Source organism: Strix aluco, chromosome 15 (assembly GCF_031877795.1).
Source record: "Strix aluco isolate bStrAlu1 chromosome 15, bStrAlu1.hap1, whole genome shotgun sequence".
Taxonomy (NCBI): domain Eukaryota; kingdom Metazoa; phylum Chordata; class Aves; order Strigiformes; family Strigidae; genus Strix; species Strix aluco.
In genome coordinates this window covers 13,408,935-13,421,026 of record NC_133945.1, presented here as the reverse complement: position 1 = coordinate 13,421,026, position 12,092 = coordinate 13,408,935, and the positions used below count along the sequence as shown (strand labels likewise).

General features: G+C 37.4%; 2 protein-coding genes across 3 annotated transcripts in view; one reads left to right on the top strand and one right to left on the bottom strand.

The window, feature by feature from the left end:
- The window catches only part of LYRM1 (LYR motif containing 1), a 28,075-nt gene extending 20,756 nt beyond the window's left edge, over positions 1–7,319 (top strand). The window contains exon 6 of one of the 2 annotated variants that reach the window (XR_012625266.1): positions 7,075–7,319. The gene's annotated coding sequence lies outside the window, so the exon portion shown is untranslated. The remainder of the gene's footprint in view (positions 1–7,074) is intronic. The other variant, XM_074840994.1, reaches the window with a different exon arrangement.
- DNAH3 (dynein axonemal heavy chain 3) overlaps positions 1–12,092 on the bottom strand; it is a 59,249-nt gene that overhangs the window by 3,359 nt on the left and 43,798 nt on the right. The window contains exons 47-56 of the mRNA XM_074840996.1: positions 11,910–12,075; positions 11,392–11,608; positions 10,256–10,438; positions 9,168–9,366; positions 6,123–8,264; positions 5,031–5,256; positions 4,457–4,701; positions 2,931–3,047; positions 1,671–1,825; positions 732–899 (exon numbers count right to left, since the gene is read on the bottom strand). Coding sequence (XP_074697097.1) covers positions 732–899; positions 1,671–1,825; positions 2,931–3,047; positions 4,457–4,701; positions 5,031–5,256; positions 6,123–8,264; positions 9,168–9,366; positions 10,256–10,438; positions 11,392–11,608; positions 11,910–12,075 — 3,818 coding nt within the window. The remainder of the gene's footprint in view (positions 1–731; positions 900–1,670; positions 1,826–2,930; positions 3,048–4,456; positions 4,702–5,030; positions 5,257–6,122; positions 8,265–9,167; positions 9,367–10,255; positions 10,439–11,391; positions 11,609–11,909; positions 12,076–12,092) is intronic.

The following is a 12,092-nucleotide window of genomic DNA, read 5'->3' as shown; positions in this document are numbered from 1 at the left end:
TGTTCAAGTGATTCCATTCTGCCAAACTGTCCCCTTTCTTTTTGCCACATAGTTACATGTTTGGGACTGTAGACACTGAAGCAGCCAAGGGGAAGCAAAAAATTGTATCTCAAAACCCAAGAATTCAATGAGTAATCACAGACTGGAAGTGCCATTATAGCACAGACTTCACCAAGAAGACAACTTTTGCCTCTAAGGGGTTTATATTACTTGCCTGATGGCTGAATGACTTGATAAAATTTCCTGGCACTCTGGAGTCTGTCCCCTAGTGAGAATGGCAGGGATGGTCATACAACCACTGCTGGATGAAATCAGGCCACTACATGAACCTGTAGACTGCAGTTAAATGTCATACTTTCAAACTGTCTAGAGATGGATGTGATTTGAGGTGTGTTAGCAACTGTGATTGTTAACTGTGCTCTAACTACAATTCATGATTGAAGTGAAGCATTTTACTGTTACTTTAAAACACAAAATATGAAAGAAACACTCAAAATGCATGTTCTACTCAACCAGGTGGGGCTGTGTGGTATTAACCTATTTGAATTCAAAGTCATTAGGTATCTTCCATCTTTAAAGGTTCTTCTATGCCAAATCTGTCTGCTTCTCTACTGGGACATTCATTCACATCTATTCCAAATGTCACAGTCACGTGATGAGAGGTGTTGGGTTACTCTGAGACCTAGGGCATGACAGGAAAGGGTGCACATTGATCTTTCTTCCCCAGCTACCTGAGGGGATTTGCCACCTCCCCCTGCTTCTCTAGGCAAAGTCAGGAGCACTCCACGGAAAAGCTGGTTAGTCTCCTGGTTATCCTTGCTGATGTCTGCATTTTCATGAAGTCCAAACACTTCAGGGTGTGTTGTAATAGGTAAACTTCGTATGTATTCAATGTAAGACTGTAAAAGAAACATTTAGATACCAAAAAATCATGCAATGATTTACATTAACTATATTCATAAATGATCAGTTAACCCAACTTGGACAGAACCTTCCCATTTACAATCAAACACATTAGTTCCCTGTTATATTCATCCAGGAATTGAATAGTCCACAGAGATAAATATCAAAGTTTTGAATGATACAAAGACTCAGTGAGGAGTTGTTCTTACCACCCTCATCTAAGTAGCAAGAGAAAGCAAGAAGAAGGAATATACATTAGAAATATTCAAGGAGAACTGGTAGGAGTCAGAGAAGAGGGTAGGATGCTGTGTGTATCACCCTTACAACTGCAGGCTACACAGACAGGTGGGATTTGAACTCATTCTTTATCTCTATGCAGCTGTTAGAAGGGAAAATTGAGAATATATGTGCCATTCCACCTCCTCATCCTGATCACTGCTTTCAAGGCAAAAGTGGTTGAAAGAGGGTGCAGAAGTACCCTGTAAATTCCTGAAGCCTGACTCCTGTTGGCTTTCTACAACTCTACTGGAAACCCACACAGGGGTGGCTCTTTGCATCAACAACCATCAGAATATTGGATCATCACACCTTGGGTGTGCAAGATACTAAGTACCAGATGCATATTTCATACATAAGATATATTCTGGCACGGCTTTGTGATCTTATGTATTTTACTTTCTATTTGTTGTACTCAGCATATCAAAGTACAGTGTAGATAAGGTTTTTCCCAATAACTCAGAGACAATTTACATCTGTTATCTTCTCACCTCATATGGACCATGTGGTGGTATGTAGTAGTCATCTCCAGCTGCAAGCATATACTTGTCCTGCTCTATATCCTTGTTGTAAACTATGGAAAGAAGGGACAGGAGAAGACGCCTGTCTTTATCATCTGTTACTCTACCTCCATAGTTACATTCCCCTGGGAAAGGACAAAGAAAACCAGGATGAAAAATTGAAAGTTAATGAACAAATAAAAATTGTTTTGCAATAAAGTTGAAGTTCCAGAGCTCCAGATCTTCAAAAGTTTTTAGGTCCTATGCTTCAATAGATTCAATGGAAATCAGCCACTTTAACACCTTTGGAACTATGGGCCAAATCTGTGTGTCTTCATGATGAAAGGTTTAAGGAACACTATGAGATGATCTGCGAAACTGCTACTCATGCCACAGTAAATAAGGAACACTATGAGATGATCTGCGAAACTGCTACTCATGCCACAGTAAATAATCTCATATTTTAAATGACAGCTGTTTTGCTTGAAATTCTCATAAGATTTTTTTAGAACTGTCAAAATCTGAACAGTACTATATAGCTGATCCTTGTCTTGTTCCTTTCATGCAAACTTAACCTGATTATGTATGTATTCAGTAGAAAACAAGGGATCACAAATACTCAGTACCCCTCTGCAGAAGGGGTTGGAGAGACTTAAGTAAAGGGCAATCAACGAGGGGAAGTTTACACTGATATAAAGTACAGAAAACAGCTAAAACCTCACAGTTATTACTTTAATCGTGACTCCCAAAATTCTTTTTCATAAAGCTATTCATAATGTTAGCAAAAATCAGGAATAATCTTTATAAGATTGATGAAGGAGGTGCCAAGAAGCAGCTGTCTTTCTGGAGAAAGAGAACTGAATAGCCACAGCAACCAAGTTGTTCACACAGGTCAACATCTCCTGCTTTAAACTGATGAGTATTATCACATCCTCTGGTAAACTGCCAATGCTTACTGTGTCAGGATCATATTGATCAGCTAAGGTGAAACAGAGGCCATTGACGTTTTCACTTGACATATATGAAACAAAGACCAGGAGGTTTGCTGGACCATTAGTGATTCTTCTAGCTATACATTACCCAAGACAGAAATGACACCTGGGGGTCTGGGATCCAACTTGTCTGTATGTGGAAGGCCAAGAAGTAAACCTGAATGGAATCCACTCAGTTTGTCAAGAACTCATCAGTTTATCATAGTACCAGCTGAAAGGGCCTAGCAAAGCCAACACATGTTGTGCGTAATGCCTGTACCTGTTAGATATGTCAGAGCTTCAAATGGGATTTCTTCATATTCATTCAGAAACATCTGGATCTGTCGCATACTGATTCTGAGGTCAGACTCGTTGAACTCATATGGAATATTCCAACCTGTTGAATTCGGAAAAGATATACATGGCAATGGTGCACTGTACTGATATGATAACCACACTCAGGAAATTATGGTATTGGTACTATACTGCTACTACAGAGCTGAAGATAACAGCTGCCAGACAGTACCTAGAAGCAGCCCTGGCATTTACCAGGGACAATATGACTCCATAACAATATTGTATCCTAAGGCACTATTACCATCATTCTATGTAATTAAAACATAAGCATAGGCATTTTGGCATCACACACTCCTAAAAAATTATATTTTACCTTAAGCAGAACACAGACCTGCTCAGTACTCTCAGCTAATCTGTTGCTATCTGGAGACGATGAGAACAGGAGTTTTAATTCATTGATTGATTTTAATTTGTAATGAATCTGCCCATCGATTAATGTTGTTTGTATATGACATTCAGAGTAATGGTACAATAAAAAACCCACACAGGAGCATACTCCAGATAAGAGAATCCTTCAGAAAACCTATACACCTAGCGCAAACCAAAAAATAGGGCTATTGCTGCAACTACCATTCTTCCTCCAGACAGCTGGGGGGAAGGAGTAGATGTTGCTTTTGAAAATGACCTCTTTGTCCCTTACAAAAATTATATTTTTACTTTAAAGCAATAAACATCTTCATACTGGCAGTCTAGTGTTTATTTAAACAGCTGCCTATTAAAATAAGGACAGTGGCTTTCAGTAAAAATATAACATTTCATAATAGTAACCTGTTATGACAAAGACAGAGTCAGTCAGAATGGAAGGCTGAGAACTTCATGTACACCAGTGGAGAGGGTAAGCTTTATATAGTTACAAAAATGGAATCTATAATTCCATACATTTCTACGTAAAATGTAGAAATTCTATATAGTTTTCTAAACATTTCAAGATTATAGCAAAAGCTGAAGCACAAATCTTACTAATACATATCTTTTCATTGCTGTGTTATGAACAACACACTGCAGCTACATAAATTTGTTTCATACCAAGTGAACATATGCACTAGTTTTGATAAAAGGAAGTATACACATAAATAACACAAGCAGAATTGAAGAAGACACATCTTTAATTATGAAAATTTAAAACAGAACTGGATTTAATGGTTAGTAAGAACTACGGTAATAAGTTAATAATTTTGTAAGCTATAATTTAATGTAACTACTGTATAATATATTTACTTGGAAAACTAGTACTTTCTAGTTCTCCCCCAGGGTAACACTTTTAGTAGCTTTGCCTGAATAAGAATAACAGCTGCAAATAACAGCTTTTAAACTTTATTATGTTCTGTGCAATATAGATTGCACCCTTGTAATATTGCTAACAACTGCCTTTTTACAGGAAGGCTCCAATAATGCATTTCAAAACTACTAATCTTTTTGAAACAACCTGCAAAATAATCTAAACCTTACCCAGTGGGCCAAAGTTTCTCCTTTCCTGTACAATAGCATGAAAAAAGCAAAGGCCAAACATCAGTTTTTGCCACATTTCTGGCTTTTGGCAACTGCTAAAGAATGCAGGGTCAGAGATGGGGTCATTAAGGTATGATCGAAGAAGATTCACTCTAACTCCTTTTGGAGGCTCATTCGTCATTTTGATGCCATTCTGGAGGATACTAACAGGAAACTTTTCTGATGGATAACTAGTTAACCACAACCTGAAAAGAATTTTAAAAAGCAATTTATCAAAAAACCATCAATACTGACAAATCCTCAATATTGATCTGCAGAAGACTAAGTTTTATTACTTGCTTAACTATAATGATAACATCTAAATTTGTTCTAAAATGCAGGCATAAAGTAGATTATATTGGACAGGTAGAAAAGATGACATTCTAATTAGGCATCTATATTTTATCACTGCACACAAACGATATGAATGTTATACTTAGTTGTTCACACAAGAGAAGTTTTATTTCTTTTTACTAGTGTCTTCAGCTAACAAGAAATACTCCCATTAAAAAGAGCAAAATATTAAGACTCCTACCTGAATTTATCATTGGTATTCTCAGGCACTATAACTTCCTCACAGATTTTTTCCAAAGCAGGCATCCAGCTAGCTGCAAGATGGCAGTTTTGTAACACTACCCAGGTTCCATCAGTAATAGCCTGATAAATCATTTTTGCTGCTATTGGGCCCTGGCCCTGTCCAAGCGAGATAGTTTGAATGCTTGTGCCTCCCATGCCAACACCATCAGCAAATTTTAGCAAACCTATGATGGCAAATTTCACACAAAGTCCATTAGAAAGTAGATCTGTGTTATATTCATCATTTTTATAATGTAAAAAGTAATTAAAGGGGCAAAAGTCAACAAATATTTTACTCAATTAAAAAAACAAACACCTCAACAACTCCGAAGCAGTATCAAATGCTGTATTAGTCACTGTGTTTGAGGCATATGCTAAAATTTAGGTCTATAAAGTAATACTGAAAAAAAACCCAAACCCCAAAACTAGCCAGGTTAAATCCCTGTCCTCTCCTTTAGCCCTGAATGCTCAGTTCCAGCCTGCACTACAGTTCTCTACTCTCTCTGTTGCATGGGTACAATTGTTTATGGGGGTTGAGCTGTAAATTGGATCTTTAGATCTGGTTAAAAATAACCCTCTAGCTTTGCCATCAAAACCAGTACCTCCTGGAAATACATCCTTACAGTATGGCTCCATATTATAATTCTTTTGGCAGAAAACCAGGTTTAAAAATAATCTGGGTGGTTATTTTTTAAAGGACATTTAACAGATGTGTTTATAAGTGTGGTAATATACACTATTTTATTAGTAACTGAGAGGGAGGAAACTATCTGGGGGAGGAGTTGCAACAAAGACCAGGGCAAGTCCCAAACACCCACTGGAAGAATTGTAATGCAAGCATAAATTATGAACTGGTCTGGATGTTACAAGCTGTTAAATCCCTAAATTGCTGCTCAGAGGCCTAGACATTTCATCATCACTACATTCATTCCACCCTCTGTACTTTAAAGACACTTTAAGATCAGATGAAGGGGCCTACGCTATTATCAGTTTAGTCACACTCAGTGACATTTAACCAGATAAAAAAAGACTTTTTTAATACCAATCTCACCTGCCATAGGATCAGCACCTGGTGATAATACAAAAATCATAGGGGCACAACAAGTTGAATCACTGTAACTTCTTCCAAGATCAAAAGTAGGTGGTTCAATAAATGTTCTTCCCATATTTTCCACAATGAAGTCCTGCACTGCTGGAATAATTTTGTCAGGTCTCAAACATCTGAGAATAACCATGCGATCTAACCCCATCAGTGTGCTCCACGCATCTGGGAAGGCTTCTTCATGGGGTTTTACAGAGTCATATATTAGTTTCCACTTTGAAAAATTCTCTCTTACGTGTTCCATTAGTCCCTGGAGGTTTGTCAGACTAGATGCACGTACAAGCTCACCCCAGGATTTGTCAGATAGCCAATGTGGAGCTGGATTGGGGTAAGGATTATCAAGAGCAACACCTCCTGTCAGTAGGAAACGCCAAACCTCATCATCTATTTCGTCTTTTCCCTTCATAATGCCTACTGTCAGAAGGAAGGAGAATAACAGCTTATCCTTTTCAAACAGTGAACGACAGACATTATTATAGATGCTTATTGTGAAATGCTGGGTTATATTTTTAATTCTCTCCTCTAGATCTTCACTCTTTTTGCTTTTAGCAATAGATTGAACATACAAGTTAATGAACCAAATCAATGAATACTGGTACATAGGGTCAATGTTTGCCAGATCAGAAATGCAGAAGAAGACAACAGCTGAATGAATAGCAACTGGCTTATACCCCAATCGAGTAGAATCTATTTGCATTTCAGTTACAGAGGAAATCGTCTGTTTTTCAGAGATTTCTTCAGATAACTCTTTGGATGAAGACAAAATATTAATTGCTGTTTCATCTTCTAAGATGTTTCCTTCTGAATTGGAAAGGATCTCCAGGATTTTATCTTCTATTTCCTTTAGTTGTTTCTTGTTGGCTGCGCCTTCTATAATCAGTTCATTTTTCTTTTCTTCTAGCTCAGGCTTTTCCTTTGCAGCTACAATTCCAAGAAGCTGGTCCTGAAGACCCAAAGGTGTGATCATGAAGTTGAGTAGACAAACTTTCACAGCTACTTCAGGAAGATAATGAGGATTTCTTAAGTGGGTTGTTATGTAAAACCTGAAATCTCTTGAATATTCAATTATATTTTCCCCTAATTTCATGTATTCTACTCCTTGTTGTTTGAATGTTAGCTTTAATAAAATGGGTTCTATGAAAGCATCTAGTTCTTCACCAATATTTTCTAACAAGACCGGTGTTCCAAGCTGAATAGCATTTTCTAATGTCCTCACATAATGTGTGTCAGATAATTTGATAACTGACAGCCTGTTAGTTTTCTCCATATTTTTTACCCACTTATTAGCTTGCCTTTGAGGATCTATCATTAAAGCCCATCTTCTCGAGTTAGAAACAATTATGCCATTGTCAATGGAAAAAGAATCAACTGGCAATCCAGCAATCTGCCATGCACGGATTTTGACTGGATCCCCTAATGTATTACTCAAGCTAAAGTCACCAGAGCACGGTATGTTCTTTTCATTGCACAGGACCTGCCATTGCTTTTGACATTTTAGGCGGTAATTGACAGTAAAGGCTCCCAGATAAGCCACAGTTCCTGACGATAATAACACATCTCCTATAAGGTCTATGTACCGAATTCCTAATAATCGTGCAGCTTCTGTCCACCTATCCTTCTCTCCACCAAGACCACTAATTAGCTGTTCAGCTCTCATGAGCTTCTGTGAACAGAGTTCAATATTATTTTCTAATTCTCTCTTCCGGTCATTCATGTTGTCAAACTCATCATTTAAAGCTTGAAGGCGATCAACTACCTCCTTAAGTTCTGCTTGTTTTGTTTTTAACTTCTGCATTTGAACGTCCAGTAATTCTTCTGCAGTTCTCAAACGTTCGCGCTTAGGGGCAACCACTTTTGCAATACGGTCATATACCTCCATGGCACGCACCCACTTGCATAGTCCTTCACAGGCAGATGAGACATTTTTTATGACAGCTGGCTGAAAATCTGGATGATCAATAAACCTCTCTCTAATTCTCTTCATTATAGCAGGAGGAATATTATCTTTGTCATACGTCTTTAAGCTCTCGAGAAATTTCAGATCTCCAAGAATTTTTCTAGATGGCCCCCAGTAGTCTTCCAGCATTTTACCTATATTGCAAATAATATTAAAATCAGGCTTAAAACATGCATGTTTGAGCTGAAAAAAATACTTGAAACATAATATGAAGAATTAACATCAATGATTTTGCAACATAATTTTACTATGCAACCACTGTTAACTAGCTTGGGAAAGTCATTACTTAAAGAAATTCAGATAGGAACTTCAGCATCACTAACTTAAGTCATGTTTATTAATGACATATTAATTCTAAATCAACCAAGCAAAATAAGGGAAACAAATTAATATACAATCTTTCTTAGCATAGTTTATTAGATAAACCAGTAACTGTGTGGAAGCATTCCTTCCTAATCTAGATAAGACAGTTTTAGATGAAAGACATTTATAGAATTCTTATTTTCAATTATGAAAGGTTGAACTAAGGGAGCATGGAAGAAAAGTGAAAGAAAAAGGTCTCTTTCCTACCTCACAAATCCTGTGCAATCCCACAATAAGAACTTAACCCACACTGAAAGAGCTTGTTAGAGTAATCACCTATGGCAGGGGTATAGCTAGAATTCTCTCTCCCAGATAGAGTTTGGTAGCAGGGATTAGAGAGGAAAATACAGGTGAATGGTGCACAGCACATCTCCAGCTCCCAGTGTTCCTCATGGCAATGCAACTCTCAAGATTGGGTCAAAGCAAGTTGAAGAGATGACTTTGTGCTGGTGGCTGCTATCATATTTACAAAGCTTATACAAGAGTGTCAAGCAAGTGCAATATGCTACAATGGCAAAAGCAACTCTTAGCTATTCAGTGTAGTTATAAATCATTGCTAGCACAATGCACTTTTAGTGCACACGGCTGCATTCATGCCAGAAGCAGTTCACCAGTACAACACAGCAGTACCCCAAGCATTCCTAGGGCAGGGATAACAAATACTGCATCATTACCACTGCCACTTGGGTCAGGCTTTCTCTCTGGTTTAGTTCCCTTCATGACACAGATACTCTCCATGACGAGTTTAACAGGACCAGGTGGATTCTGCATGGATTTCACAAGAGAGATGTCTGAAGGATTCAGGGTATCAAGAGCTGCAAGTGCTGCTTCCAAAGCTGGCGTGGCCTCAGCAAGGTCTCCTTCACATTCATCCTGTTAAGACATTGGGCAGAAGCCTGTAAACCTTCATACAATACAAGGTCTGCAACCTGATTACCACACTCCAGCACCTTCCAGAGAACCTTCTCTGCTTATAAGTACCTAATAAAAAGACTCTTCACAACATTGTGTTTCTTGGAGAGAAAACTACTTTCACAATTTGTCTGCACAGTTTAAAGAGGGAACGTTTGTAGAGAAATTAGTAACTTCCATAAACTGAACTGATAGCTGAAAAAGCCAGACAAGCTTTCAAGATCAAAGTCTCTCTGGTCTGACAAGGACAATTAAAATACAGGTTAGATACAGTTGTTCTTAGTTAAATCTTACAGTGCTGAACAGGTAAAAATATATACTGTGTAACTTAAGTTCTTTATCATGTACTCAGAGCTCAGTAATTATCTATCTTATTTATCACTGACATTTCCCACTAGTTACAAAAAAAATATTGAGGAATCCTGCAGCTTCCCACGGGAAATTCTGTGTTACAGACATCTGGCTATGGCAGGTTATGCCTAATAGGGCTCTATGCAGTGCTATGCCAAATTACCTCAGCTAACTCTAAACAAACTGTCTTTGGGCCTGGAAACAGTATAATCTCATTACTCAATCTGTTGAGAAAGAAAATATTTTAGTACAGAAGTAAGAGCTATACATCTTTTGGGATGTGAACTAGAAAGGGAAGCTATGCAGTACTGTGAGATACAGTCATAATCCAAACAGCCAAAATTTACCTTATTTATATTAGGAACATCTCCTTCATCATCCTTTGCAACTTTTTCACTTTAAGAGCTTGGATCATCCCATTAACACATCATCACAGCTCCCATTTACTTGGAAAGACTTGGAACCCATCATGCTCCAGGCTCAAGCCCTTGTACACTACCTTAATAGCTTTAGCAACAGCTGCTGCTTCATTAGCCTCTTTTTCATCTGCTGACACTAGTTCCTTCTTTGCATCTACTTCTGCTGTTTCCTTTTCAATTTGAATCATCATTTTCTCTGTTTCTGCAGAAGTTTGAATCAGTTCAGGCTGAAGGGCAGTCAGTTCTTTCTGCATCTCTGCAACCTGATGAATATAACAGGAAATCAAGAAATTTGTGTAAACATTGCATGCATTTCACATCTTGATGTATTAGGAAGAAAGATCAAAAGACAGTATATTAATACAATCTAAAAAGGGACACTTGATCTAAATAAATATTAAAATAGTTCTCTATCCTATTTTTACTAAGAGCTGTTTTATTCAACTGACTAGATTTTTTTAAAGAATTTTTTTTTATCCATGGAATACTCTTGCTTTTTTATGATCCACTTAATTTTAATAATGAGAAATAAATTGATTAATTTTATTTTTTTTCCTGACAGTCAGGTTTATGGAACCCCAAATAATCCTTTATTGCACAGGTGGAAAAATCCAAAACAAAGTTGGAAGAAAACACAGAATTAGTGACAGCAACAGCTGCAAACTGGATGATGTTCTTCATCCAGCAAGTATCTGGAAGACCCTTTACTTTGCATCTTGGAAGGATCAATCCCTAGATCACATGGGTTGAAAGAGGGGGTTATTTACCTGGAACCTGATCAATTTCCTACTGGGGATCTACTCAGGAATTAATGTTTATTATTGTCCTACAACATTCTCCAACTTCCCCCCTATTTTGAAAAGGGTAATATGTACTAGGATGCACTACTACTGAGGCATGGATTCTCCGTATAAGGTTTTGAGAAAATAATTAAATTTGTAAGGTTTATTCCTTCAACATTTAATGAGTACCATCAATTTCATTTAGCTTTCTATTAAGTGCTGTAATCCGAATTTGCATACCACAATTTCCTAAAATGGCTAAGCAGTAATCTAACTTCTTTTGCTGCTTTCTGTAGACAATTAACAATAGCATCATGAATATAGTGAAGAGGGAATTTAATAAGGTTTATTTTTATAAGTTTTAATCAGTTTATACAAAGCCCATACTAAAGTACGCATATGGCACATATTCAGTGTTCTCATCTGAAACTTACTTGTGAAGATGCAAAGTCAAGTTTTTGAAGTCCCATAAGATAACGAGTTCTCATCATGTCGACTTCTTGCCTTTTGCTATTCAGCAGAGTCTTAAAGGTAAGAATCAATTCTAGGTATGAAGTCGGTGTCACATAGTTGTGTCTTCGCAGTGTAGTAAAATAGCTGATGGAGAGCTCTCTCACACTTTCTTGGAAATATTTGCACATTGACACAACCCTAGAGAAAATTTTTCCACATTACTATGAAAATAGAATCTGTCTTTATGTTAATTATGAGGAAATTACTCTAAGCTTATGAAATTATATTAGTGTTAGTGAGGCAGAATTGTTTTTTCCCCATTATAACAAATATTTTAGACTCCTTTCAAAGAGTGGCCTGAATTTCTTGCACTGAAATTCCAGAGTTGGCTTAGCTTTGTCCATTTATAAGGACAGTTTCCTGATCAAGTATGTTGGGGGTGTGAGGGGGAGGGGAACAAACATTTGCTTCATATGTTTCTTGACAGACAAACTCATACTCTTTTCTAATGTCATCTTCGAGTTCAACATCCTCTAAAAACTTGTTAGCAACCATTTCCAAAGCATCTGTAGGCCAGGGTTGGAACCAATCAATGGTGCAGCAGTTTATCAATGAAGGAAACATCCGTAATCGATTCCGAAATGCATCTCCAATAGGACTCATGGCTAGAAAAAAAAAAAAA